This window comes from Salvia splendens, chromosome 20 (genome assembly GCF_004379255.2).
Source record: "Salvia splendens isolate huo1 chromosome 20, SspV2, whole genome shotgun sequence".
Taxonomy (NCBI): Eukaryota; Viridiplantae; Streptophyta; class Magnoliopsida; order Lamiales; family Lamiaceae; genus Salvia; species Salvia splendens.
In genome coordinates, this window is record NC_056051.1 from 26,210,459 (window position 1) to 26,236,676 (window position 26,218).

Genomic DNA, 26,218 nt, shown 5'->3' on the forward strand with positions numbered 1-26,218 from the left:
TCATGAGTCATGACCATATTTTTTAATGCCATTGGATTATCAGTGAAGTTATTAGAGTATACTATTAAAATAAAGAGAAAAATAATTGATTATTACTATAAAAAAACGATGAACACATGTTTAATTTAGAAAAGAAAAGAAAATATCTTAGTTGGGATGAATTTAAAGAACAAAAAGTTAACAATTAGGAGCAGTAGTTTTTATTGTTCTCGATTAAAATAAAATAAAAAAGTAGAAGGAAAAAATGTACTCCATAAAATTAGACTAATCCATTTAAAATCACCATTATTTTAATTCTATTCCAACCATTCTAGATTAAAATAAATAAAACAAAAAAGTATAAGGACAATTTTTTTAAAAATGTACTGCTACTACTACTGTATTATTCTAAATAGAATAGAATAAAAAATATAAAGATAAAATTTCAAAAAAATTGTACTACTATTAATTTCAAATCAACACTATTTCTACTTTATTCCAATCATTCTAGATGACAATAAAATAAAATAAAAAGTATAAGGACAAAAAATAAAACACTTGTACTCTATTATTCATTTCAAATCAACATTATTTCAATCATTCATTCATACTTTAGTTTCTTTGAAGTTATATTTGAAATCAACATTTTTTGTACTCCTTTATTTCAATCATTCATTCATACTTCAGTTTCTTTGAAGTTTTTTCCCTCTAGATAGTGCTTCCACTCTCACAGAATCTGAATCTCCATAAAAATGGCTTCCAAATTCAGAGATACGAATTAGAGCTGCACTCCACTCACCTACACACAGCTAGCAGAATCACAGATCAATCGATTCAATCAATCACTCACACACACAAACCGTTTTATACCAAGTTACACGCTTCTATTTCAGCTGCTCGCTTGTTCACCTCTTTGATCGTTGGAGAAATATATGCGCTTTGTTAGTAATGCGCTCGATCTCTTTGTGAGTTATTCCAGTTAAATTTCTGTTTTTGTTCTGTTTAAGAGAAATCCTCAATGCGTGTATGTGTGTATTTGTGTTTTTATTTTTTTGGGGGTGAATATTGGTTTGTGTGAATGCGATTAGATGATCATGATTTTGCACGATTTCTATGGGTTTAAACTGTGTATTTAGTTCAGAAATTGCTGCCTTTTGGTTTTTGTTTTAAATTTTGTGATTGGATTAGGCTTAGAGGCTGATTGGGAGGTTGGTTGCAGTTGTTTTTATGTAGCGGTTTTGATCTCGAATGTTTCTATGTGCTTTTTGTTTGTGCTAATAAGTTGAGTTGCAATCCGAGGCTGATTTAGGTAGTTGGATGAAGTAATTTTGTTATATGATTTTCAGTTGAGTAATTCTGAGATTTCAGGTTTCTTGGAAGTTTACCGTGATTTAAACTATTAACGGTGCTATTCATCAAGTTGGATGATGTAGAAATCAGCTGAGCATATTCAAATTTCTGGAAATAAGATACGGTTCTCATTTAAGTTATTCAAGTGAAAGTGGAGGTTTTTTAGGCATTCAAAGACTGTAATCTCCTTCTTTTTTTATCAGTGATTGACTTTTCTTCAATCAAAAGATGGATAAACGGTTGCAAGATTATATGTAATTGTGACTAATTAATTGTTCCTTGTGAAGAATCACAAGGATTTTGAACTATGACCTTTTATAACTGACAATCTCAGTTCATATTTTGGTGCGATGCAGCAGCTTGCACAATCTGCACCCATAGAATGCTTATATTAGTTACAAAACACAATCAATGAATGTTAGGAAGAAACCATATTAGGAAGGAGTAATGGAAAAGGATTAGGGTCTATCAATCCCTAATTAGAGTTCATAACTCCCCAATTAGAATGTATTAATCACAATTAGGATTTAACTAGGATGGATGCAATGTGCATCATGATGTACCGTAGTGTGTCCTATACATGTCCAATTTAATAAAAAACCTTTAAGTGTTTTACTCTTAATTTGGCGTGTGGATGATTGGTTTTGGGGTGCATTCTTATCTGGTAGTACAGAGTTCCACGGGCTTGTTCTTGGTTTGACCACAGGTGTACCGAACCCGCCTTTGGGTGAATCCGACTAATCCTGCTCGACCGGGTTTGCGGATTAAGGCCGAAAGTCTCCCAGCGGGTGGCGACTTGTTCTGATTATACATTGAAGTTTTAATTTTTAAATTCTCTAGATTAATTGTCTAGTTATTAATGTGTTAAATATTTGATCGTTTTCACAGTTAAATTGGCTTCACAACTCACAAGATACTTTTGAGGATACTGGAATGAGTGAATGACAGATACGATGTAACTGCAGCTCATACATACAAAGAAAACCTTATACTAGGTGGCTCTTTTTGGAAGGGGCAGTTTCTATCTAGTGTTAGTATATTATCATAGAGTGCAAAAGCTTTCCCTATCTTGATCAATTGAAACTAACTGGTGTTGTTTGTATAAATTGAGTATGAGATGGTGAATATCATATAAGAAATGAACGAGTACAGGGAATCTGAAGGTTTTGTTTTTACCTGGATGAGTAAAAATCAAATGGAAATGGAAGAACGTCATATGTTCGTTATATCTTGCTTTGTAGCAAGCATAATAGGAATATCGACTATAATCTTCACAGCCTGGATGTGGAGAAGAAATATTAACTTAAATTGGATGAAAGCCATAGCTAGATCCAAGAAAAACCTAAGTCAATGAACAAAGTCCCACAGGTTCGGCACACTTAGGAGTATGGAATCTGTAACTCGAGGTAGAAATTTGAGTTGTTGTGTATGCTTGGAGTCCATCTCTCCTTCACAGACTCTTGGTCCCATGGTGGCTTCAGATAGTTACATCCACCACTGCAGCATATGTGGTGCAGCAGCTCACTTGGACTGCTCTGCTGGTGCTCAAAAGGATTGCAAATGTGTTTCGATGTTTGGATGTGGTCAAGTTTTGCATCAATGGGCAGTTCAGTGGACAGAGGAAACAGACCGTCCAGATGAATCTTCTTTCTGCAGCCACTGCAAGGAGCCGTACACTGGTTCTTTTCTTGAAGGAACACCGATATGGTGTTGCTTATGGTGTCAACGCCTTGTACATATTGACTGCCACAGCAGTATGATTAATGAAACAGGCGATATATGTGATTTGGGGCCTTTTAAAATGCTCGTTCTTTCGCCATTATATGTCAAGCAATTGAAGAGAACTTCTGGAGGGTTTCTAAGCTCCATTACTGCTGGAGCCAATGAGGTTGCATCATCTGTACGTGCCACTATTAGAAGTCAGAGTAAAAAGAATAGACATGGATCCGAGACCTTTGCTGATACAGGTAATGGAAGCAATATGAGTGATATGTCCGGTGACAGTGCTGCAGATGGTAGTCACGAAGGTATTACCTCTAGAATGGAAGATTACAGCAATAGCCCTGAAGGGAATCAACGACAAAATGGAGAAGCAAACAAGATGGAAAAAAATACCCAGCTTCAAGAGAAGCTCATCACTAAATCAAAAAGACTCGAATGATTTAGTAGGCATGAGGCAGACATACGAGCTGGTCGATTTGCCTCCAGAGGCAAGGCCCTTACTAGTGTTTATCAACAAAAAAAGTGGAGCTCAACAAGGGGATTCGCTCAGGCAAAGACTGAACGTTCTTCTAAATCCTGTACAGGTCAGAGCTTCTATAAGAGAAACTTCTGATATAGCTGCATCTGTTGCATAATATAATACTGTGTATAAATGTGAATCTTCATTGTGTAACTGACAAAGTAAAAACTGATTCAGTAGGATAATTACAGTTAAGGAAGACTCAACACACATTTGAAAAGCCTTATTTAATCGATTGCTTGCAAATCAGCTGTGAGAAAGTAGAAAATGTGTTATTGTCGCACAAACATTTGTTAGGGTGCAAAAGAGATGGGCTGGGGAGGTTGCTTATGTATAAAGTTATACTACATGATTCTGTTTCGTCAATGATTATACAAGACATCATAAGCCATATGTTTATAACTGTGTCCTCTTGAAGCCAGCCCTTTGATTATGTGCTGTTGTTGTCCCTACTGCTAATCTTGCCGATTACTACTAATTACTTATGTTGATTATAGGTTTGTGAACTAAGCTCAGCAGAGGGGCCAGAAGTTGGACTCTATTTATTTAGAAAGACTCGGCATTTCCGTGTTCTAGTCTGTGGAGGAGATGGCACTGTTGGCTGGGTTCTTGATGCCATAGAACATGCTGCAGTAACTGTTCTTGATCGCTGGAAGGTATTTATCTCAAACCAGCAAGGGAAGCCACTCCGGTCCGCTAAGTTTATGAACAACTATCTTGGTATGTGTAGATGATATTTCATTGTACTATTTTACAAAATTTGTGTGATACCATCAATAAGACCTATTCTGTTAAATGCACCTTTAAAGTTTCTGATTAGGTGTGCATATTTAGTGCCAACCTCTGTTGAGACTTCAACGTCACTTCCTCAAAGATGCTCCACAATGCCCATTTTCAATCTAACGCTCTATAATCAGAAGAATTTGAATCTCTTTAGCTCCACAACGTCACTTCGGCATGGCACTCCATTTCCTGCCATCGGCCTCTCCTCAGTGTCACGAGAGAGAAAATGGTGACGAGGAGGTTGGTTTTTGACGCGGAGAAGGTGGAGAGGATGAAGAAGCTGGAAGCTTCTACAAGCCAGGTGAAGGATCCAACTAGGGTTGAAGCCGTGTCCGCTCTCCTGTGGCGTAGCTTCATCGCCGCTCATAAAATGTCTGGAGCTGAGGAGACGGGGACGACGTCGTTCCACGCAGCTCATATAGAGCAGAGCTGCCCGATCACACCTTCGGCAACTGCATCGCGGCGGCACCCGCGTCTGTTTCGCTAGGCAAAGACGCGGTGTCGAAATTGAGGGCCGCTGTGCGAGGAGTGGACGGAAATTTCATCAATGAAGTTGTGAAGGATGAGAAATCGGTGCGAGCGATGTGTTTCGTAAGCCGAGGAACTGTGTTTTCAGCAGCTGGCTGAGGATGGGGCTGTACGAGGTGGATTTCGGATGGGGGAAGCCGGTGAGGTTCTGCGTCGGAGGTACCCCGAACATGAACCTCGCGGTGCTCGTGGAAGCTCCGCCTCCCGGAGACGGGATCGAAGCATGGATTAACGTTGTCGACGATAGTTTCTTTCAGTTGGTGCGATCCAATTGCGAGAAGCTTCTTGGTTGGCTACTTGATCCTGTCCCAAACTCATCAAGTATATTGAAATAAAATGAATAAGATTGTGTACCCATGTTTGTTGCAAGAATGGAAATTTCAATATTTCCTATCCGACGCATAATTTTATGCAATTTTATTTATGAATTGAGTTAAGAGAAAATAAAATATAATAAAAATATAGTAAAAAGATAATAATAATTTTAATTTAGAAAATATGTCAATTATAATAATAATTTTAATTTAGAAATATGTCAATTAGAACTAGGCATTCAAAAAATAAAAATGCATTAGTTACATGTACGGGTGGAGTAAATCTTTGTATGCACTACTCTCATAACCTAACATAGGAAAGAGTATTTAAAGCAACGACTTAAAACTAAATAAAACACCTGATAATTAATTTGATTAAAATTGTCGTATTTTATATCCAAAAAACAAAACTGTCCCCATATATTAGAACTGGTGGTGGCGCAAGGCCGCATACGGCGGCGGCGACATAAAACTAATATCCATGCACAAAAAATCATTCCCTCGTATCAGAAAAAACCATGGGGATTTAGCCATTAGAAGTGATGCTATATCATACCAAAATTCCATAGCTGCTTTAGACTCTCTTCTTCTCTGCGCTCGTCGCAACGGCCCGTTGCTTCTTCTTCCAAGCCGGCATCTTCCCGGGGAAGGCCCACCTCAAGAATCTTTCCCAGCTGTAGCAGACCAGGAACGCGAGGAACGACCAGAGCATCAGCTTGTTTCTCAGCTCTTTCGGCAAGGGCACGAGCTTCAGCCAATCGTTCAAGTCCCGGAACAAGTCAGAGGTAATGACGGTGAAGAAGCCAACAGCCCCGACGAGGGCATACTGGAAAGGTCTGTTCTGTGAGATGCTCTGGTTGAAAGGGTGGCCCATGTAGTTGACTGCAAAGGTGGCCACTTGCAGCATCATGCCCACCATGTAGGAAACGGTGTTCACGAGGTTCGGGTGGAACTCTGAGTCGGGCTCGATGCATTCCTCTGGCATGTACTTCTCAGCTGCCTTCACCGATGATATCAAGAAGAAGATGTGAACGGTAAACTGACCTAGGAGGGAGAGCAGGACGTAGGAGCAGAAGATATTGGGATGAGGCCTCTCGGCTGATAGTGTCGGGAGTGGGGAGGCGTGGGATATGAACAGAAAAAAGGCGGCAGTGAAGACCCCGCTGATTGTGGCCTGAACATCACCCAGTTTCACGCCATCTAAGTACATCACACTCAGGACGTAGGCAGTAGCAAGACAGTTGAGCCCGAGTATCTTGAACATTTGGAGTGTGGTGACGAGGGTGCTACGACCCTGACGGATCACGTCGATAGTTGGAGAGACTGAAGCATGCTTTGCTGTGAATGGCGATGCCATTGAGGCATCACCCAGTTTAACAACTGGAGCAGAACGTCCATCACCATCTTCGTTTAGCTCATCCATTAGTTTCTTCAGCTTTTGGCGTTGCATTTCTGCAGCGGTTAGATGACGGTTTGCGTTCTGGTTGCTGGTAGACTCCGACTTTGAAGCAGGTTTGCTCTTTGAAGAACCATCAACAGTTCCACTTGCAGGTTTCGGTTTCTTCGATTTACCAGACTTTTCAGTTTCGTTCTTTGAAGATGTTGCAGACTTCCCAGTTTGTCCCGCGGGTATTGCATTAAGTAAAGCCACCCCAACATGTGCCTGTACAAGAATCATCAAGATTTACTTAATTTCTTTTACTCAACTGCAACCACATGATATAATTCTAAGCTGTTAATGAGAAACGAGCCTTGGGCGGCAAACTGAAGCATGGGTTATAGAACCATTGGTAAAAGAGGATGAATATACAGCTCAAATGTTTCGAGGAAAACACTTAATAAGCTCAATTACGACCAGTTGCAAACAATTTGTGTCCGATTATGACAAGTTTGTCATATCTACAATAACCATTTAAACAATCATACATGCCTCTGGCGAAATATTTCATCCAAGTGGATATTAGAGTAATTACCTGTTTTAGAGCACCAACATCGTTTGTGCCATCACCACACATCAACGTCACCCTCCCCACAGATTTGAAAGAAGTGATTATGAGTTCCTTTTGCTCAGGGGCAACACGGGCAAATACCTAGGAAAACGTAGAAACCTTTTTTAGTAAGAACTAACAATAAGAGAGCATTGAGGCTGAGCCACAAATAAACAGCCATAAGTTGCACCTTCACATAAGGAATGACTTTAAGGGTAGAAGAGCTTTGCTGCAGCATTTCCATGCAGTCACCACCAATGCAAAGATCATAACTCTCAGATAAATCTCCAACCTCATTCTCGCTTTCAAAAGGATAAAAACAAAAACATTAACACACCTCAGTAAAAGAAGCAACCATGTAAGTTTTTAGGCAAAGATGTAGGGAAATGAACAAACACTGTATAAATTAAAGCAAAAGATTTGGCAGTTTGAGGAAGATATAACATGAATAATCACATTGAAAGTAAATTGAAACCTTAAATCAGAAAGTATCCTCACCTGAAGATTACTGTATGGGTCTCATCTGGAGAAACCCACTCATACCCACCATTATTGCCTTTAGCCGGGCCAAGAATTAGTGCTGGTTTTGAGATTATATTAACTTGGCGGGCGACATGGCAAGCCGTCAAAGCTTGATCACCAGTAATCATCACCTGAAATATATATCATGAGTTCCTCAACTGAGGCAAAAATAGCATGAGCAAATATAATCTTCCTTGCTCATTTAATGAAGCTGTCCATGCATTTACATACATCCATCATCACAAAATTTTAATATTTCATACTTCCATAGTTCCATATAACCAATTCAAAAACAGTAGCACAAAGTGCTCACCAGATCGTGTGAGGATGCTTTTAATTCGGACAACACAGTGGCTGAGTCTCCCCGGATAGGGCAATTGAAAACCTGAAGTACCCATCATACAAACAATTATATAGCATCTAATAGGTCTTCAAAGAAAATTGATCAATTTAATATTTGTGCTTCAGAATGGAAGGTGGGGGCACTGGGGAAATCAGGTGATGTGTTCTTTAGATTACTTACTGCAAATCCAGCAAAAGTTAGACCACTTTCTACTGTTTCACGCTCTAAGCTCCGCGCTTCACTAACCTTCAGATCAGTAATAAACGTGGCATTAACAAAAAACAGACAACTTTGACTGGTTTATATTTCGATATGGTATTAAGTTTGACATTCATTGCAACCAAATACAGAGTCAACATTTGGATATACAAAGTACAAGAATGGGAAATATGGCTAGGGTGTAAAGAAAATTTTCTTACTGTCATATCTGGAAGGGACTTGTAAGCCAAAGCCAAAACACGAGACCCTTGACGTGTGTGTTTCTTGTAAGTCTCAACATACCATGCAGGCACATTAATAAGCCTTTCCTGAATGGTTTCTGGAGCACCCTGCAATATTAAGGAAATGGGGTCATTAACCATTTTATAATCCAACATTTACATATGAATAAATGAGAATAAATTAGTATAAATGCATGCAGCTATATTCATAAAAGGAAAACAAAAGAATGTACAAGTACTGCATCTTGTATTCCTATTACATTGGCATTTTTTGTTTACAGTAGGTGAAACTTGAAAGATTGCTTTTTTATGAAAACCTTTCAAGGATGTGCATGTGGATGCATAGTACGCGCACAAACATACTTTGGTCTCTGTACCTTAATGAAAGCAAAAAATTCCTCCTGAACACGAACAACTACCGCCATTCTTTTTAAGTGAGAAGCAAAGTGATGCCTTTGAACAATCTGGACAAAATTGCCACCTCCTCTGCATTTGTTCACATCAAGGAGAATAAATCAACATAAGATTTACATTAGGGTGGTAATACAGCAAATTCAAGAAATCAACAAATGGCTAAGACTTGTTTTTAGTGATATATGCTTATGAAGATAGAATAGATAAAAATATACATTGAGAAATTTAAGCCAATTTATATGACAGCAGAAAGGGTTTTCTTTTAAAACGGAATCAGGTAAATTTTAGCATCAGCTACAAAAATAAATTAAATGCATCGACATAATGGCAATAACTGAAATAGAGATTAATAGCATACTTTTTTGGAATGGCCTTTTCATCTGATTTGTAGGTCCAATCAATTCCTTTCAGTGCAGCTTTCTCAAGAGGATCACCAACCTATGTCAAGGTATAAAGGGAAAATGTTACTGCATAAAACAAGAGTTTATAAAACAGAATATACAAATTTCAGACGTTTGAAATTTTAAATCTTGGACTAAAGAGAATCTGATGTCATGTCACTAAAAACTTTCAAATATGTATAGCAGATAATGGAACTATGTGATTCCACCTGAGTGACTTTTCTATCTCCCACCAAATGAAAATCCAAATAAAAGAGCAACATATTGACATCATAATACAATTAATAGTACCATTTTACATTTTCTTGCAATGCATGTGAGCAATATACCTTATCAAATGTTTCAGATTTCTCAAATAGGGAAACCCTGATTGTGATGAAGCATGATTTTCCAGGAAGGTAATTTACTAAATGCATAAACTGTCTTCAGTTTTATGAACCACATAAACCACTGTACCATGATAATACAATTACACATCATACACTTAACAAAATCTTCAGTTTATGAACTTCCTACCCTTGCTCTTTCCCTGTCCTCCCGATCATAACCAATACCAACTTACACAATCACTTTTTAAACAGTGAGCTTAACTGAATGCATCACAAATGACAATACATCATACCAGCTTATTGTCCACAAAGACCAAAGCATGACAGGATGCAAGTATTTCCAAAGTTCGATCAGGCACTTTAGATATTTCTGTTTCTAAGTCTTCATTGTCTGTCAGACCACCAACTCCAGAAAATTCCTGAGTAACAAATGAAGAAAATAAACACAATATACTATAGGATCAAGAAGAGATACATATAATACAGCTTGAGCATCATACCATGTCATCTGACGTTAGTGTGCCAGTCTTGTCAAAACAACATATATCAACCTGGAACGGTAAATAGCTCAAAATCAGCAGATGTGCAGTAATCATCAGCTCAACAGCCAAAGAAGCATATTTTTTAAAACTATATTAATAAAGACTATAAAAACCAGTAACCACACATTTATAGACGAAGAAGAATTGCAAACATTGAGCTCTAAGAACAAGAAATTCAATGATATAATACCAAAAGTAATGGAATTTATAACTCTAATCAACCCATTTCGGATTCAAGAAAATTCTTGTGGTATCTATCATTTATCAAGTAATATCATTCAGAATGCTATGCAGTGCTGCTGTCTAGAGTGTCATTGAATGCAATTACATAAGAAGCACTGGGCTACAAAATATTAAGCATGTGCCGATAGTGATCGACAATTTGCTAACTGAAATAAGTTTCTGATTGGTCGGTTGAAGATGGCAATAGGCTCACGGATTAATTCTAAGTAATTGATTATTAAAGAGCAAATATGTGCTATAACATTCTAAAAGGTAATATGAATGATGCCAATGAGGTACAAGATGATCAACTTTCAACTTTCAACACCAAACCTGATATACTCTGGTCAGAAGAAAAGGCTCAAGTTAAAATAAGATTTTACGAGCTTGTACGTCAAAGAACATTTAATATTTTACAACCTAATTAAGACACATGGAGACTAAATGAGTTAGACTCAAAAGAACCTATTGAATAAAAGACATAACTCCTTAGTTTGAATTAATTCAGGTATATACTCAGCACAATTGTTTTAAATATAACAATATCAAGAAGAAAACAGTACAATGTTTAAGGAAAGTGTCAGCTACAAACAATCATAAAACAAATCACAGTATTATCTTAATCTCAACAGGAAAAAGAGCTTGAAGTTTGGAACTAAACAAACCCACTGAAGTATATTCGTACAATTCTTTATCAGGAACAAAAAGTTGTGCTACTCACCTTTCCAGCAAATGGAATTCTAAATGGTTCTGTGCAGTAAATTCCACGTCTGGCTAGTGCAATCAAAGAAGTATTAACAGCTATTGACAGCTCCATTGGAAGTTCGGGGGGAATCACAGAAGTAATAATCAATGAACAACTCAGAAGAAGCTTGTATTTACTCCTTGTTGGATCCTCAAGGCCCTGTGGAACAATTATTGCATAATATACACCATGTTCTTTCCAAATAAAGTATCCGAAAAGGATCGAATGAGATCTTCGTGAACATCTATCAGAACCAATTTACCTTTTTAAGGACATAACCAGCAGCTATAAGAGCAAATACTACCAAGAAAAGAATAAAAAGCCCACTTTCCCAGCTGTTTGCAGTAACCTACGGATCACATTCAATATTAAAATTGTCAAGAAAATTATGAACAAGTATCCACATAACATTAAAAAACCAACTAGAAACAGAAACAATTTTACCCTCTCAGTTGAAAACAGTATAGTTCGCATTAGCTTTCCTTGGCTAGTTTCAAATCCAGTTCGCAGCACAACAGCCACACAGCCCCCATCAGGGGCTTTCAAGTGAAATGTCTGTATGGATAATAAATGAATGCTCAGGTATGAACAGAACATGTGAGAATTCTGCCAATGGAATGAAGAGAGAAGTGAGAAACCTTATCCGGTGTATGCTGTAATATTTTTGTACCACCAAAAAGAACATGCGCCTTATCCCGTTTGATTGATAGTCTCTCATCATTTCCTCTGTTGCCTACTGAAACCTACAAAAATCTTAACGAATTAAAATGAAAACCTCAGAAGATGAAGTATGCATAATTTTAGTATTAGATGTATAAATTATCATAGCTCATATGAATATGAATCAGAAAAAATTCTTTTTATCTTCAGTTCGTCCTCCTTTTATATTCTTCAGGTGGATGTAAATGTAAAGCATATCAATATCTACAAGAGGAAGTGTACCAAAGTGGTTTTATCTAGTTCAATGAAGCTAATAAAAAGAAAAAACAAATATTTCTGGGGAAAAAATATATCCATTCTTCTCTTCCCAAATCTCAAATAAAGCTATTAGTTATTACTGCATGTACTGTCTGTGAAGATAATCTTATAGTAAATAAAATCAGTTATATGGAAAACACAGAATAACAAGAATTGCATGATTATGGGAAATTAGAATAGCATAATAAGGAAATTAAAAGATAAGTGTATCATTTTAGTATTGGAAAATGGAAATAACCTTCCATTGTGGTGTGGACTCCCCAGTCAGAATGGCTTCATTCACAATAGCACTTCCAGCCAAAATAAGCATGTCAGCAGGCACAGATTTGTCTTCCCCATCCAGACCAGTAGAGCGCCCAATGGATACAACATCCCCAGGCAGAAGCTCTGTCCCAGAGAGTTTAACCCACCTAAATTTCAAAGTAAAAGGTAAAGGATAATAGGATATATGCAAGTAAATTAAAATTATAGAGCATAGTATTCTAAAAGAAATAGAGAAAGGAATTGATCAGGACGTACTTGCCACATCGATAAACCATCAAAATTTGGCTATCCACTTTTACACGTCTAAGCTCCGATAAAGTCTTCAAACGGCTTTTTGCCATCGTTGATTCAAACACAAACAGCATGAACAGAGTGAACAGACTGTAGTACCAATACTCATCTAAACACCACAGGCCAACACAGAAAACCTAAATACATTACAACAATAGCTCAGAGAAGACCTCCGGATGGGCCAAAATATTTGAAAAACAATATGATTGTGCACATAAAAAAAATTATTATAACCAAACAATTAATCAAGCTCAAACTAAAAGCCAGTTGGATTTACCATATACCTGAAATACGAAAAATGGTTCCATGACCTGCTCTTTCATCAATTTTTGGAATGTGGGTTGAGGATACTCAAATCTGCATAGTCAAAACTTATTCATTAGCAAAAAAGCTTTGGGTGCACAACTAATACTCCTTTCAGAAAAAAAAGGTTGAAACGTACATGAACATTAACATATATAATGAATACAGATCAAATAGATAGTATATGTTCTATTTACATAATAGCACCATATCTCTTAGTGTTGTGAGAGAGAAGATAAAATAGTTAGCTAGTTAGTTAAAAGAACTTACACATTCCTTCCCCATTTCTCGGTACCAGTAACAATTTTAGCTTCTGTACCATAACCAGTATTCTTGAGATAATACCCAATTGCTTCCTTGGATGGATACAGAAGTTTAGAGAATGTATGTTTCTCATCAGAGTAAATAAAATGTTGCTTCCTGAAGTCAAAGTAGATCTCTTCTGCACTTGGTGATGTAGAAGAAGCTGCCAACTTAGGAACATTTAACAAAATGGTAAGAAATAGGCACATATAGTGTATATTTTGTTACAAAGTTAGACAATGGTTCTTTTTCTCAAGAATGACAGAGAGAATGGGTTGCTGAAGTCCCAACCTTCCGAAAGTGAAGCGGCACAACTTCTTTAGAGCCTGAAAATTTAGCTGGAGTAATCTTGCAAGCATCTGCATGGTGTATATCATTAACCTATCATGCATCAAAGTACATGTTAGAACTTCAACTAAGGAAGTACAGTCAAAGAAAAATAACTCAAGTTCATAGAGATGACAGAGCTTGAATTGAGTCGTCATACAATGATAAGATAGTGAAAAGGAAATGGATGTGGGTTTCGTAACACCCCCCACCCCCCTCACACAAACACACACGCACTAATCTCTAAGTCATATCTTAAGATATTAGTACCATCTAGTCATAAATCTGTACAGAGAACTAAGAACCTACACTGTTTGGAGCAGAAACCATGAGTATGCTGAGATTCCCACCCTTCACTGTATCTTAGAGTATTATGTCTAGACTGCTAACTCAAATCTACTAGCTGAAGAATTGCAGGTAGCATTTGATTTCTTGACCTAGTGTGTGGCTGTTAACAAAGCAACAACCTTTTTGATCTATTAATTAATTCTTTTTATTTGTCTTTTTAGTGCCTAAACTAATGTGTTGCCTGCATCAACCATTCCACTTGATACCTAGATCTCATACAAATCAAATTCAAACTTGACTAGCGAAATCCTTTGTGCTTTTTCCAAAGGAATTCTAGTAGCAATCACAGTCATTTCTACAAAAGCTAAATGTCCAACTAAAGAAATCTGAACTATCAATACCGATCACAGTACTACGGGGTGACAAATAATATATACAAAAAAGATATCAACTTCAGATGATTTCATTATGCATAATGAATAATGGTCATCACAAGTTTGTAACATAGTCCACTTCCTATAGAGTCAATCAAACTTAAGCAAAAAATATAGATACATTACTAGAAACAGCATACAATACATATAGAGAAAAATTATACACATCTATTTATTGAAGATAATATTAACTTATCACTAGGGTATTACGCATAAAATCAAAGTTAAATCTTGAGTAAAAGCAAGACAGAGTGATTAAAATAAAGCATATTCAGTCAAGGAAAAAAAAGACGAACCTGGGAAAATTTTACAAAGCATTTGAAATCCACAGACCAAACGGTGAACAGAAACACGAGAATGTGAAATGCAGAAATGCCGCCCAAAACAATGCAAGCATCCGCGAAATCCAGGCTGGGGACTACAGCTGACACCCACACTCCGTATAGAATCGCGAAAGGCCACATATCCAAACGCCATGCCCAATGCCTCTTTCTCAACAAGTCAACCGTATCAACCACTTTCCCGCCCACATTGAACCTCGACATCTCACTTCTTTCTGACGATCCAACCACAAATTCTCTGCGATTTCCAATTGGAGTCAAAAATTGAAAAGGAGCAGAAGTGTAACAGCTGATAATCACCGCAACAGAGTGAAAAATTCGTGTTGGGTAACTAACCTTTGATTCTTCGCCGCCGGAGATCGGACTAGAGGAGTCAAGGCTCCATCGTGGCGCCGCCGATCAGGCTTGAAAACGACGACGGAGGGCTCAGTAGCTGAACTCAGATAGCGAAGAACAGATTTGGCGATGCAGAGGAGTGGAATCTGAAATCTGGATGTGCGTGCCCTAGCCCCCAAATTCAAGAAAAAAAATTGGAATTTTGATTTTTCTTTTTTACGTAATTTTGATTGGGGTGGGTTAAGAGCATCTCCAGTGGGCGGATGTCCCACTAGGACATCCACTAGGACATCCCGAAAACACCTTCTGCCACGTCACTAGGACTTCCCATCTCACTGCCACGTCACTAGGACATCTCCTACACAATCCGCCCTTCCCATCGCCCTTCCCACTAGAACTTCCCGCAATAAAAAAAATCACAAATTCACAAATAAAACAATTTACGTTTACGGAAATAAAATTTCAACACGAATACGAACGGAAAAAATTATCAACTTCATTAAAAAAACATACATGATTTGAAAAAAAAAATTACATAGTAATAAAACAAAAAAAAAAGTAATAACATCAACGTCAACCCCTCCGCGTCCAAACCTCTTCGATAATATCGTTCTGAAGTCGAACATGGGCATCTGCTTGCCGCATGTCGGCAAATGCACGCATCCGCTCGACATCTCCATGAGGTACCCCCATATTCACATTCGCGGTGGCCACGCTGTGACTTGGACCTGCACCCGTATCATCTTCATTGGTCCACTTAGTCAGTTCCGCACCTTCATTTTCGACAATCATGTTGTGCATTATGATACATGCGTACATGACATCGCCGATGTTGAGAATATACCACTGCCGTGCAGGACCCTTGACTACCACCCATCGACTCTGGAGCACACCAAATGCCCGCTCCACATCCTTGCGCGCTGCTTCCTGACGGCTCGCAAAGTATGACTTCTTTTGCCCGAGCGGATGCTTGATTGTCTTCACAAAGACGGGCCAGTTTGGGTATATCTCATCCGCCAAATAGTATCTCATATTGTGCTGGTTGCCGTTGGCGACGAAACTGATGGCGGGACCAACGCCATTGCACTGAGCATTGAACAGGGGCGACGACTGGAGAACGTTGATGTCGTTGTTCGACCCGGCGACTCCGAAATAAGCATGTCATATCCACAGCCGGTAGTCAGCTACAGCTTCAAGGATCATCGTGGGATGCTTGGCTTTGAAGCCGGTAGTATATATCCCCTTCCAGGCGGCAGGGCAGTTCTTCCACTCCCAATGCATACAATCTATGCTGCCCAACATCCCAGGGAACCCGTTCACCGACCCATGTATATCTATCAGACTCTGGCAGTCTTCGGGGCTCGGACTCCGAAGATACCGCTCACCGAATATCGCTCTCACGCCCGCGCAAAAATTCTGCAGACACTCGACGACTGTCGACTCGCCAATGTGGAGGTACTCGTCGAACATGTCGGCCGCACCTCCGTACGCCAGTTGTCTGATTGCGACAGTGCACTTCTGCAAGGGCGTGAGTCCGGGTTTGCCAGCTGCATCCTCCCTGATCCTAAAATACAGGTATCTTCTCTCTAAAGCACCCACGATGTGCAGAAACATCGGACGATGCATCCTAAAGCGTCGCCGGAATAAGGCTTCCCCAAAACGCGGTTGAGGAGCGAAGTAGTCTGCATACAACCGAATATGTGCAGCAATGTGGTCACGGGGTACTGTAGTTCGACGATGGATCGGCCGAGGTACCGCAGCCTGCTGCCGCCGCTGTGCCTTCTGCTGTAGCAGCCTATCTATCGCACCTTCCACAATGACCTCCAATTCATTCTCACTATCACTGTCACTAGACATTCTAGATAGACTTGAAATTAGAGATGTAGAGAGAGAAACTTGTTAACACAAGTGGTGCGAATGAAATGAAGTTCAACGAGCCTTATATATAGAGTTTTAAAAAAAATATATTTACCGGACGTCCGACCCACTCCACAATGGCGGACGTCCGCCCGCCCGTCGCCCGCACGTCCGAGGACACCCGACGTCCTCACGGGACGTCCGTATCCGACCTTCGACGCTCCAATGGCGGACGTCCCGGTCGCCCGTCGCGGACGTCCGACCGGACGTCCGCCATTGGAGATGCTCTAATGGGTAGTCACCTACGTGTAGGTAGAGGAGGAAGCTCAATATATTCACGAGTCATTGGATTAACTACGAAGAGAATATCATTATTATCATCCAATCCATCCCATAGCAAAAGCAAACCACCAACTGAACTAATTACCGAACGATGGCGAGGAGTTGAAGAAGGGGGCTAGTCGAATTGAAAAAGTGGTTGGACATCCTCATCAGCGAGTGCATACCCCTTCTTGTCTCGACGAACGAAAGCCATGACTTGTTTCGCAAGCAGACATCCCCTTCTATTAGATCACGCCATGACTTACAAACGCTCCGACACCTCATAATGCATCTATTCGGGAGTCTCGAAAGGATCTCTCTCCATAATTCTTGCGGTATCTGTTAGAAAATACAATGCGGAAAATAAAAAACTATTGCAGAAAGTAAAAGACGGGGAGAACTTCAAAGACTACATTGTGAATGACTTGAATTGTTTATCTCAATGGTTACACAACCTTTTATAGGCTCTAATTCTAGCTATACATGGAAAATATATTCTAATTATACTAATATTCTTTGTATTTGATTTTCCATAATCTTTAATTGATTTCCTTCTTTATTCTTGCCATAACTTCATCACTTGCCTTCTTGTTCTCCAATTAATTGATTTCCTTATTCCAACACTCCCCCTCAAGTTGAGTATCGAGTTTTTCGACACTTAACTTGCACGATCTTTAGTTTGATAAATAGTTAATACTCGTATTTAAGAGTTCTTCAATTTCCATTGACAGTTTATGCTCGTATCATAGAGCTTCTTCAATTCATCATTGATAATTTATACTCGTATCAAATAGTTATTGAAAGTTTAGACTCGTTTCAAGGAGCTCTTCATTCATCTTTGAAAGTTTTAACTCGTTTCAAGGAGTTCTTCAATTTTTCTTCATTGAAAGTTTAGGCTCTTATCAAGGAGTTCTTCAATTTTTGTTGATGGTTTAAACTCGTGTCAAGGAGCCAATCTAGACAGTTTTAACTCGTGTCCGGGAGCTTGTCTAAACAGTTTTTACTCATAATTTGGAGCTATCTTAGATAGTTTTAGCTCGTATCCAGGAGCCATCTTAGATAGTTTTAACTCATATCTAGGAGTCATCTTAGACAATTTTGACTCTTGTCGATGAGCTAATTCAGACAGTTTTGACTCTTGTCGAGGAGCTAATTCAGACAGTTTTAACTCTTGTCAAGGAGCTAATCTAGACAGTTTTTGCTCGTATCTAGGAGCTACTTCATTTTTTTCTGACTGACTATTTTTACTCGTGTCGAGGAGCTCATTCACCTTTGGACTAAATTTAATTTGCAGCCCAAAGCTTAATTTTGGAGGACCATTCCCAGCCCATTTCAACTCAAACTATGAGCCCATTATTTTAATTTTTTTTCTTCTTAAGCCCAATAACACTAGGTCCAATTTGTTTATTTTATTTTTTTGGAAATACTCAATTGAGAAGACGTCAACACCCGCCTCCTTTCTCCTCTCGTCTCCATCACGGCGTCCTCCTTGACACCAACAACCACAGCTTTTCATCTCTCCAAAAATCAACAGGGTTCTCCCTATTCTCGACTCCTTCTCGGTTATAATGTACTATATCCACCATGGTCGGTCCCCAACTTTCCGGTGACAGTCTCTCCCCCCTGTGACAGATTCTACTTGAAGCCGACACATGCAAGCTGTTTGGTCTCTCAAAAGATATTTGAGTTTCCTTTTTCGATTTGCTTCTTTTCCTATCTCGGAGATTCTCAAATCAATTTGGTGAGGAATTGTTCGGTCAGACACACTCTCCTTGGTCGGGCAATTCTTCAACTTCTTTGCCTTGCGAGCTTCTCTCGCGCCATTCAATTGGAGATGAACTGCTCTTCTCGGCATTCTTCTAGGCGCGATGAATCGTTTGGCAGTGTTTGTCGTCTCCCCTCGCCGGAAAATTCATCGAATTTTCTTCTTCCATTTTTTATGTTTGTAAGATCGTGAAAGATGGCTTGGTTGGGTTGCTATACCGCGACCTTTTTGACAACATCGGTTCTTTCCTCTGTTCGAAGAAGAATTGTTCGGCTGTTTGCTTTGTCTCCCCTCGCTGGATGATTCATTATCTCCATCTTTGGAGCCATCATCTCTTTTCTGGAGAAACAGACTGGCCTGCTATGGCTGTCCGACATCTTCACTTTCGGAGTCTTCTTGCCTTCTTCTCTTAGATCTCTCTTGCTCGCTGCCATCTCCTTATCGGCGCTCCCACCGACGTCCAATCGACTCTTTCTTGCTAGTTGTCTGTTGGCTACTCCGCAGTTTTGACAAGAGAGGCCATCATCACGTTGTTTGTGGTCTGCACCGTCGTCTATCCGTGCTACTGTTTGCCGTCGGTCGGAGCTGAGCAGCCGCTGCTGGAGTCACCGTCGACCGAAGTTGCCAGCGCTGGAGTCGCGAGGACGTCCAGCCGCTGCTGGACCTCGCCGAGGTCACCCCGTTGCTGCTGTCTGCTGGAGCTGCTGTCCAGATCAGTTCGGGCAGCCGCTGCTCGACGTTCTTCGTCTTGGCAGCCCATTTTTCTCAAAACTTGATAGGAACTTGGAATTGTTTCCTTCTCTCTTGATTTCTTGAACAAAAATATGAGTTGGAGAACTTTGGCGCAACCTTTTTTGTGATTTTTGGGTTCCCACGATTGAAAGGAAGATTTTTTTTTAACAAACTAACGAAGGGTCGTTAGCTGCTCTGATACCATGTTAGAAAATACAATGCGGAAAATAAAAGACTATTGCAGAAAGTAAAAGACGGGGAGAACTTAAAAAACTACATTATGAATTACTTGAATTGATTATCTCAATGGTTACACAAGTTTTTATAGGCTATAATTCTAGCTATACATGAAAAATATATTCTAATTATACTAATATTATTTGTATTTGATTTTCCATAATCTTTAATTGCTTTTTTTCTCTATTCCTTCATCTCTTGTCTCCTTGTTCTCCAATTAATTGATTTCCTTATTTCAACCGTATCCATATTTCTTGCGAATCCCGTGTCTCCATATTACGGCGGCTTATGAAAAGTAAGAATAAATTAGGGACAGAGACTAAGATAGTTAGGATGATAATAGCACGTGTCTCCAAATTACGGCGGCTTATGAAAAGTAAGAACAAATTAGGGATAGAAACTAAGATAGTTAGGATGATAATAATATTTTCGTACATATTTATACTATAGGATTTGGGAGATTCCTATATGACTATATCAAATACTAATCGAAAAGTTCGTATTCAGTTAGGGATGTACCTAATCAGGTTTGTACTTTGATGAAATTTCAAAAAATGAATATTGTATTCTCCTATCTAACAAGTACTAGATCAAGTGTTATAATCCGTATTATGTCAACAATATATAAGGCCAAATTAGAACTAAGTCATTTATAAATAATTTAATTTTTTTGTACTAAGGTGATTTCATACTACCCAAAGAAAAGCTATATTAAAAAATTTACGCATATACATTATGTCAAATTTAGAAAATAAAATAAAATCATACTACTACTATATTTTTTTTATCAAAATTAATGCGAATAAATAAGAAAAAGGCATACTAGCAAGACATCACGCCAAAGTATATATTGTGATATATTTGGATTGAATCTTAAACAAATAGTACAATATTCTACAAACTAAAAAGTATTTTCTAATGAAACAAACTTAAACAAATCTATAAAGGTACAAAAATATTCCTAATAAAAACATAATGACTTAACATTGTGAATTCCCAATGTTTTGAGTGAAAAAAGCTTGGGGTGTAAATAATGGTGCTAGGAAAGTAATAATAGGCAGACTGTTGAAGAAAACCGCGTACATCATAAGCTTCAGTGTTTCTAAAGTAGATAAGTAATCTAAAGTAGATAAGTAATCTACCATCGACATTGAACAACAAGTTACCATTCTTCAAAACTTTGAGCAGAGTGGTGTAGTATGTTGGTGATTTGAAGGTATATTTCATTATCCAAGAGCTTGCATCTCCATAATTGTCCATATTCCAAATTTTGGTAGTACTTCTAGTATGTGATGTATCACATAAACATAGCCGATCCTCTAAAATGCATAGCCGACTTCCCGTATAAAATAAAATCGAATGTTTATCCTCATGATGAATCAAGATATCCACATTAAGGGGTTGTAAAGAAAAACTAGTAAATAGCTTTGTTTCAAGATCAAAACAACCAACTAAAAAATTATTCTCTAAATCACAAGCAATCCAATGAACATTTCCGTTGAAAAATATAGCATAATCAAGTAACGGTCTAAATGTAACTGGGTCCCACGATGGCATTATTGTAGGCAATCTAGTTGTCAGTGGTGCTGAGATCCTTCTCCACGAAGATTCTCCTCCTAGAGTGTACACATGAGAAAACCTAGATTTATCGACACATAAAATTTTATATTGCCCACTTAATTTGCTCACTCCAAATCCATATAGACACCCACATGTAGGTAGAGGAGGAAGCTCAACATATTCACAAGTCATTGGGTTAACTACAGAAAGAATATCACGATTTTCATCCAATCCTTCCCATAACAAAAGCAAACCATCAACTGAACTAATTACCAAACGATGGTGAGAAGTTGAATAAGGGGGCAAGTAGAATCGGAAGAGTGGCTGGCTGTCCTCATCAGCGACTGCATACCCCGTCATGTCTTCGTTAACGAAAGCCGTGAATTGTTTTGGAGTCCCAAACCGACCCCGTTCTACTATTGTATCGCGTCATGACTTATAAACGCACCTACACCTCATAAGGCATCTGATTGGGAGTAGGATATCTCTCCATATTTCTTGCGGTATCAATATTTCTTGCAAATCATATTTCTTGCAAGTCTTGTTAGGATCTCTCTCCATATTATTTTTACGGCGGCTTATGAAAAGTAAGAATTAATTAGGGATAGTAACATGATAATAACTCTTTCGAACATACCTTGGGAGATATTCCTATATCAAATCCTAATCAACATCGAAATAAATTAAATCTTAATAAGTGTAATTAAGGAAGATAAAATTCACACCAAATCCTAACAATATAAGGAGAAAAACGTGGCCCGAAGAAGAAAATTTGGGTTGTCGGGTCGGGTCGGGTCGGGTTAATGGGTAGTGTTTATCAGTGCATAAATATCTCTTAAACAGGTAGAGTTATTAATGAAATACCACAATTTAAATGATTTTTTAAATTTATTAAGTTTATATCAACTTTTGCAAAAAATATTAATATCCACGTGTATAGAAAAATTTCATTACATTTAAATAGAGAAAAATTCTAATTATAAAATAAAATTATTAATCCATAAAATATAAGAGTTTAATATTCTATCAGAAATAATGTCTCATTTTGCTAATTTAGCTACAACTGTATTTTTTTTTATTTTTAGTAATTGGGGCCACACTCTCTAAATCATCTAAATCACCTTCAATTATAAAGTCAATATGCAAAAGTGAGAATCACATTCCACAAACTATATTTATCTATTTTTCAAAAAAAACAAATAATTTTTAAAACCTGTGCTAAGTCAAAATGAGACTAAATGGCGGACGGAGGGAATATAATTTTGATGAATTAGTCGGTTATAAAAGTAAATATAGGTGAATAATTTATCTGTCATCTGAATTATAAAATTGAACCGAATAAAATCAAAATATCGAAGAACATTTAAATTTTTGGATATTCAAGACTCAGATATTTCACATCTATTCGGATTTATAACATCTCAAATTTTGGATTTTCGGATCAGATCAGTTCGGGGTAGGCAAAAATTCGAAAGTTCATCCCTAGAAATACAAAGTTAACAAGGCGCCAATTCAACTCGCTCTTGAATCTTGATCACAAATGGACAAATTAGCAACGCCAGAATCTTATTCTATTCATATTTCTGGATTACATCCTAAATCTTATTTAAAATGTCACATTTCCAACATGATTCTCTTCCAAACTTCAAGAAATCATGTCCTCTCAACATGGCCCTTAGCCTTGGATGATCCCGTCTCCATATCATTGTGAGTCGAGAACCGGGAGTTCTCGCTCCTCTCGCCCTGCCCCCATATGGCGTAAGCGTCCTCCCCGTGCGCTGCCTGATCCCCGATCTCCATATCCTCCTCCGTCATCCTAAGAGGCACGATGGACTTCACCACAATGCATATCAAGCTCGTCATCACAATGTTAACACCAACCACGAAGGCCACGCCCACGAGCTGAAGCCCTATTTGCCTGAATCCGTGGCTGTACGCCCCCATCTGAATGCCGTAGAACAGGCCAACGTATCGGTTGTACTTCCCGTAGAACAGATAGCAGAGCCTCGGGTTGGCAAAGAGGCCGGTGAGGACCCCTCCGAGGCTCCCGGCCACTGCGTGCGTGTGGAACACGGCCATGGTGTCATCAACCTTCTGGAGGAGCTCGGACTTCTTGTGCACAACCATCATCGTGAACCAAGGGATCGAGCCGGAGCATAGCCCCATTATGATGGCAGCCCAACCCTGTACAACTCCTACATACAAATCACACACTTTTACCATTATTTCGACTTCACTTTTGATACTTATGCATAAAACGACGTCGTTCACTCAAAAACACCAACCCCACAATGCAGATTGAACACAACCATATTTCAGCTCAATAAGATATAAATCACACACTTGTACACATTTTGCAATTTAAGTTCACTTTTGAACCTTTGTGTATAAATATCAAATCTTTTTAACTATTGCAAAGTGAACTAAAATTGACCAGAAAGACGACACGAACGCTAGTTTGGCCTAAAACGACATCATTCACCGTGTAATTATTAGCATATCACAAAGTATTTCACTTTTCAGTTAAACTCACAAGGATCATCGCTACAATATTGTTAAGCAAAAAGATGACATGAATGCTAGTTTGCCCTAAAACGACGTCGTTTACCGTATAATTATTCATGATCAAAGATGAGATGAATGCTAGTTTGGACTAAAACAACTGTCTTTCAATAAAAAACACCAAGAATTCTTTCAATTTCCAGTTAATCGTGCAAGTAATAACATTGTTCCAGTCCAATCCGACGCCCAAGTCATCTTCCAGATCGATTTTAGTCCAACCAGAATCAACATCATTTTTCCAACCATCAAAACAAATTGAGGAATCCACACTAGCAAAAAATGAGTTTAAGTTCTTGAATTATTTTGCAATCACTCCTTTCATAAATACAATATAGACTGAGGAAAAACCTGCTGCTGGGGTGATGCAGACGAGGCCGGTGATCATGCCCTGAACCGCACCAATAACTGACGGCTTCCCAAAAAACATGATATCAAGCAAAAGCCAAGTCAGCAAGCTCGTAGCTGTGCACACATGAGTGTTGACAATGGCTAGAGATGCGTCAATGCTGGCAGCGTAAGGGTCACCTCCATTGAACCCCGTCCACCCCATCCAAAGCAATCCGGCTCCAGCTAACATCAGCAGAATATTGTTAGGCGGAAACCTCTCCCTATCCTTAGTCAAACGAGGGCCAACCTACACCAAACAAACATACCATCAAAATCATCTCGAAACACAAAAATCTCTATTTACAAACTGACAATTTCGTTGCTAATTAACATAATTCCGCTAGCACAAATGGTTAGCAGCGGATTAGCAATAGATCTATGCCGTTGTTACTAAAATTTAGTAACGGATTAGCAACATATTGAATTCGTTGATAATTGTTGGCATAAAAAATGGATCGAAAATGCAGCAAAATCAGAAGCAGAGATTCAAACCCAATACGCAGCAGTAAAGCCAGCGACACCCGACGACAAGTGGATGACGTAGCCACCAGAGTAGTCAATCATCCCGGCAGAGGAGAGCCAGCCGTCAAGGGACCAAATGGTGTACGCACCAACGGTGTAGGAGAAGGTGAGCCACAGCGGGACAAACAGCATCCACGCGTAGAAGTTCATCCTCCCGAGCACCGCGCCAGCAATCAAGATCAAGGTGATGGCCGCGAAGACGAACTGGAAATACACCATGGTAGCATTGGGCAAGTACCCCATGAAGGCCCTCTCAAACAGATAATGCTGAGAAAAGGCCACATTGATCTTCCCCCAAATCGGGACGAGCTGGTCGCCGAAGGAGAGGCGGTAGCCCCAGCAGACCCAGCACACGAGCACGCAGGCGAAGGCGTAGAGCGCCATGAAGGCCGAGTTCACGGCCCACTTCTTCTTCACAGCGCCCCCGTAGAGGATGATCAGGCCCGGGACGCTCTGCAGGCCGACGAGGGTGGCCGCGGTGAGCTGCCACGCGTTGTCCCCTTTGCTCAGCCACTCCGGGTTGGCGTCGTCGGGGAGGAGATTCGACGGGAGGATCGCGGTCCAGTTCGCCATCGGTGCGGGGAATTTCGGTCAGGAATTTTGTCGAACAGGTGGTGTGCGGAGTGAATATGCGGGTTTTGGCTGGTATATAAAGATGGGATTTTTGTTGAGTTGATTCCCACGATGAGCTGTGGCATTGATGGTATCTTTCTTGACATTTTGTGTGGGGAAATGAATTGTTTCTTGTTGGGATTTTGGCGATATGAAGAAACAGAATGTATACGGTTTTTACAAAGCTAGTTTCTGCTTTGAGGTTATTTTAATGGTTTTGGAATATGATTTCTGTTTTATTAGTTGATGAAGCTTTGTTTCTTGATCCTGTTCATAGGGAAGGATTTGGACATATATACCCCTCAACTATATTGTTTGATTTTAATACTCAGCAAATAGTAGTTAAAAAATTCTCCGGGACTTGAATTAGTATGTGAGACTCCTGATAATAAGAGTAACGTAAAGCATTTAATTCTCAAATCTAAATATTTTTAATCTAAAAAAGTTACTCTACGTATTTCTTCTGTCCGAAAAATTCTCATTTGTAGAGGCCGTAAGTTTTAATGAAAAATTAGTAAAGTAAGAGGTAAAAAAAATATGAGTAAAATATGGGAGATGGAGAAAAAGTGGGAAAACTATGAGAGAGAAGAGAAAAGTGAGAAAAGTACGAGTGAGAAACTTCCATGTTAAGAAATGAGACTACTTTTTGTGAACAT

At 38.9% G+C, this 26,218-nt stretch overlaps 2 protein-coding genes and 1 pseudogene across 3 annotated transcripts; 1 reads left to right on the plus strand and 2 right to left on the minus strand.

Moving 5' to 3' along the window:
* Nucleotides 1-584: 584 nt before the first annotated feature.
* LOC121782444 lies at nucleotides 585-5,239 on the plus strand (annotated as a pseudogene).
* Nucleotides 5,240-5,543: 304 nt separating this feature from the next.
* On the minus strand, nucleotides 5,544-15,203 carry LOC121782389 (probable manganese-transporting ATPase PDR2). Of its 2 annotated transcripts, XM_042180201.1 has the most exons (22): nucleotides 15,008-15,203; nucleotides 14,627-14,909; nucleotides 13,573-13,662; nucleotides 13,249-13,451; nucleotides 12,960-13,032; nucleotides 12,640-12,812; nucleotides 12,359-12,530; nucleotides 11,781-11,885; nucleotides 11,587-11,697; nucleotides 11,405-11,491; nucleotides 11,119-11,301; nucleotides 10,134-10,184; nucleotides 9,927-10,052; nucleotides 9,262-9,341; nucleotides 8,867-8,975; nucleotides 8,469-8,597; nucleotides 8,230-8,295; nucleotides 8,020-8,091; nucleotides 7,683-7,837; nucleotides 7,375-7,486; nucleotides 7,170-7,286; nucleotides 5,544-6,859 (listed from the first exon to the last, which is right to left on the minus strand). In XM_042180201.1, exons 2-22 carry the CDS (start codon nucleotides 14,873-14,875, stop codon nucleotides 5,771-5,773), a joined length of 3,552 nt encoding a protein of 1,183 aa, XP_042036135.1. In that variant the 5' UTR covers nucleotides 14,876-14,909; nucleotides 15,008-15,203; the 3' UTR covers nucleotides 5,544-5,770. The 2 variants fall into 2 exon arrangements, with proteins under 2 accessions (XP_042036135.1, XP_042036136.1); XM_042180202.1 differs by lacking the exons at nucleotides 14,627-14,909; nucleotides 15,008-15,203 and having other exon boundaries at nucleotides 13,249-13,444.
* A 7,705-nt stretch (nucleotides 15,204-22,908) lies between these two features.
* On the minus strand, nucleotides 22,909-25,787 carry LOC121780669 (ammonium transporter 2 member 5-like). Its single transcript, XM_042178288.1, has 3 exons — nucleotides 24,921-25,787; nucleotides 24,390-24,675; nucleotides 22,909-23,674 (listed from the first exon to the last, which is right to left on the minus strand). The coding sequence occupies exons 1-3, from the start codon at nucleotides 25,521-25,523 to the stop codon at nucleotides 23,133-23,135; spliced, it is 1,431 nt and encodes a 476-aa protein (XP_042034222.1). The 5' UTR covers nucleotides 25,524-25,787; the 3' UTR covers nucleotides 22,909-23,132.
* Between the last annotated feature and the right edge of the window lie 431 nt (nucleotides 25,788-26,218).

Bases quoted from the DNA above. Each gene is read 5' to 3' on its own strand.
- LOC121782389 (XM_042180201.1), bottom strand. From the start codon at position 14,875: ATGTCGAGGTTCAATGTGGGCGGGAAAGTGGTTGATACGGTTGACTTG. The intron at 10,185-11,118 runs GTGAGTAGCACA...TTACCGTTCCAG, and splicing joins GAATTCCATTTGCTGGAAAG to GTTGATATATGTTGTTTTGA. The intron at 8,296-8,468 runs GTAAGAAAATTT...ACTGATCTGAAG, and splicing joins AGTCCCTTCCAGATATGACA to GTTAGTGAAGCGCGGAGCTT.
- LOC121780669 (XM_042178288.1), bottom strand. From the start codon at position 25,523: ATGGCGAACTGGACCGCGATCCTCCCGTCGAATCTCCTCCCCGACGAC. The intron at 24,676-24,920 runs GTTTGAATCTCT...TGTTTGGTGTAG, and splicing joins GCTTTACTGCTGCGTATTGG to GTTGGCCCTCGTTTGACTAA. The intron at 23,675-24,389 runs GTTTTTCCTCAG...ATTTGTATGTAG, and splicing joins CTGCATCACCCCAGCAGCAG to GAGTTGTACAGGGTTGGGCT.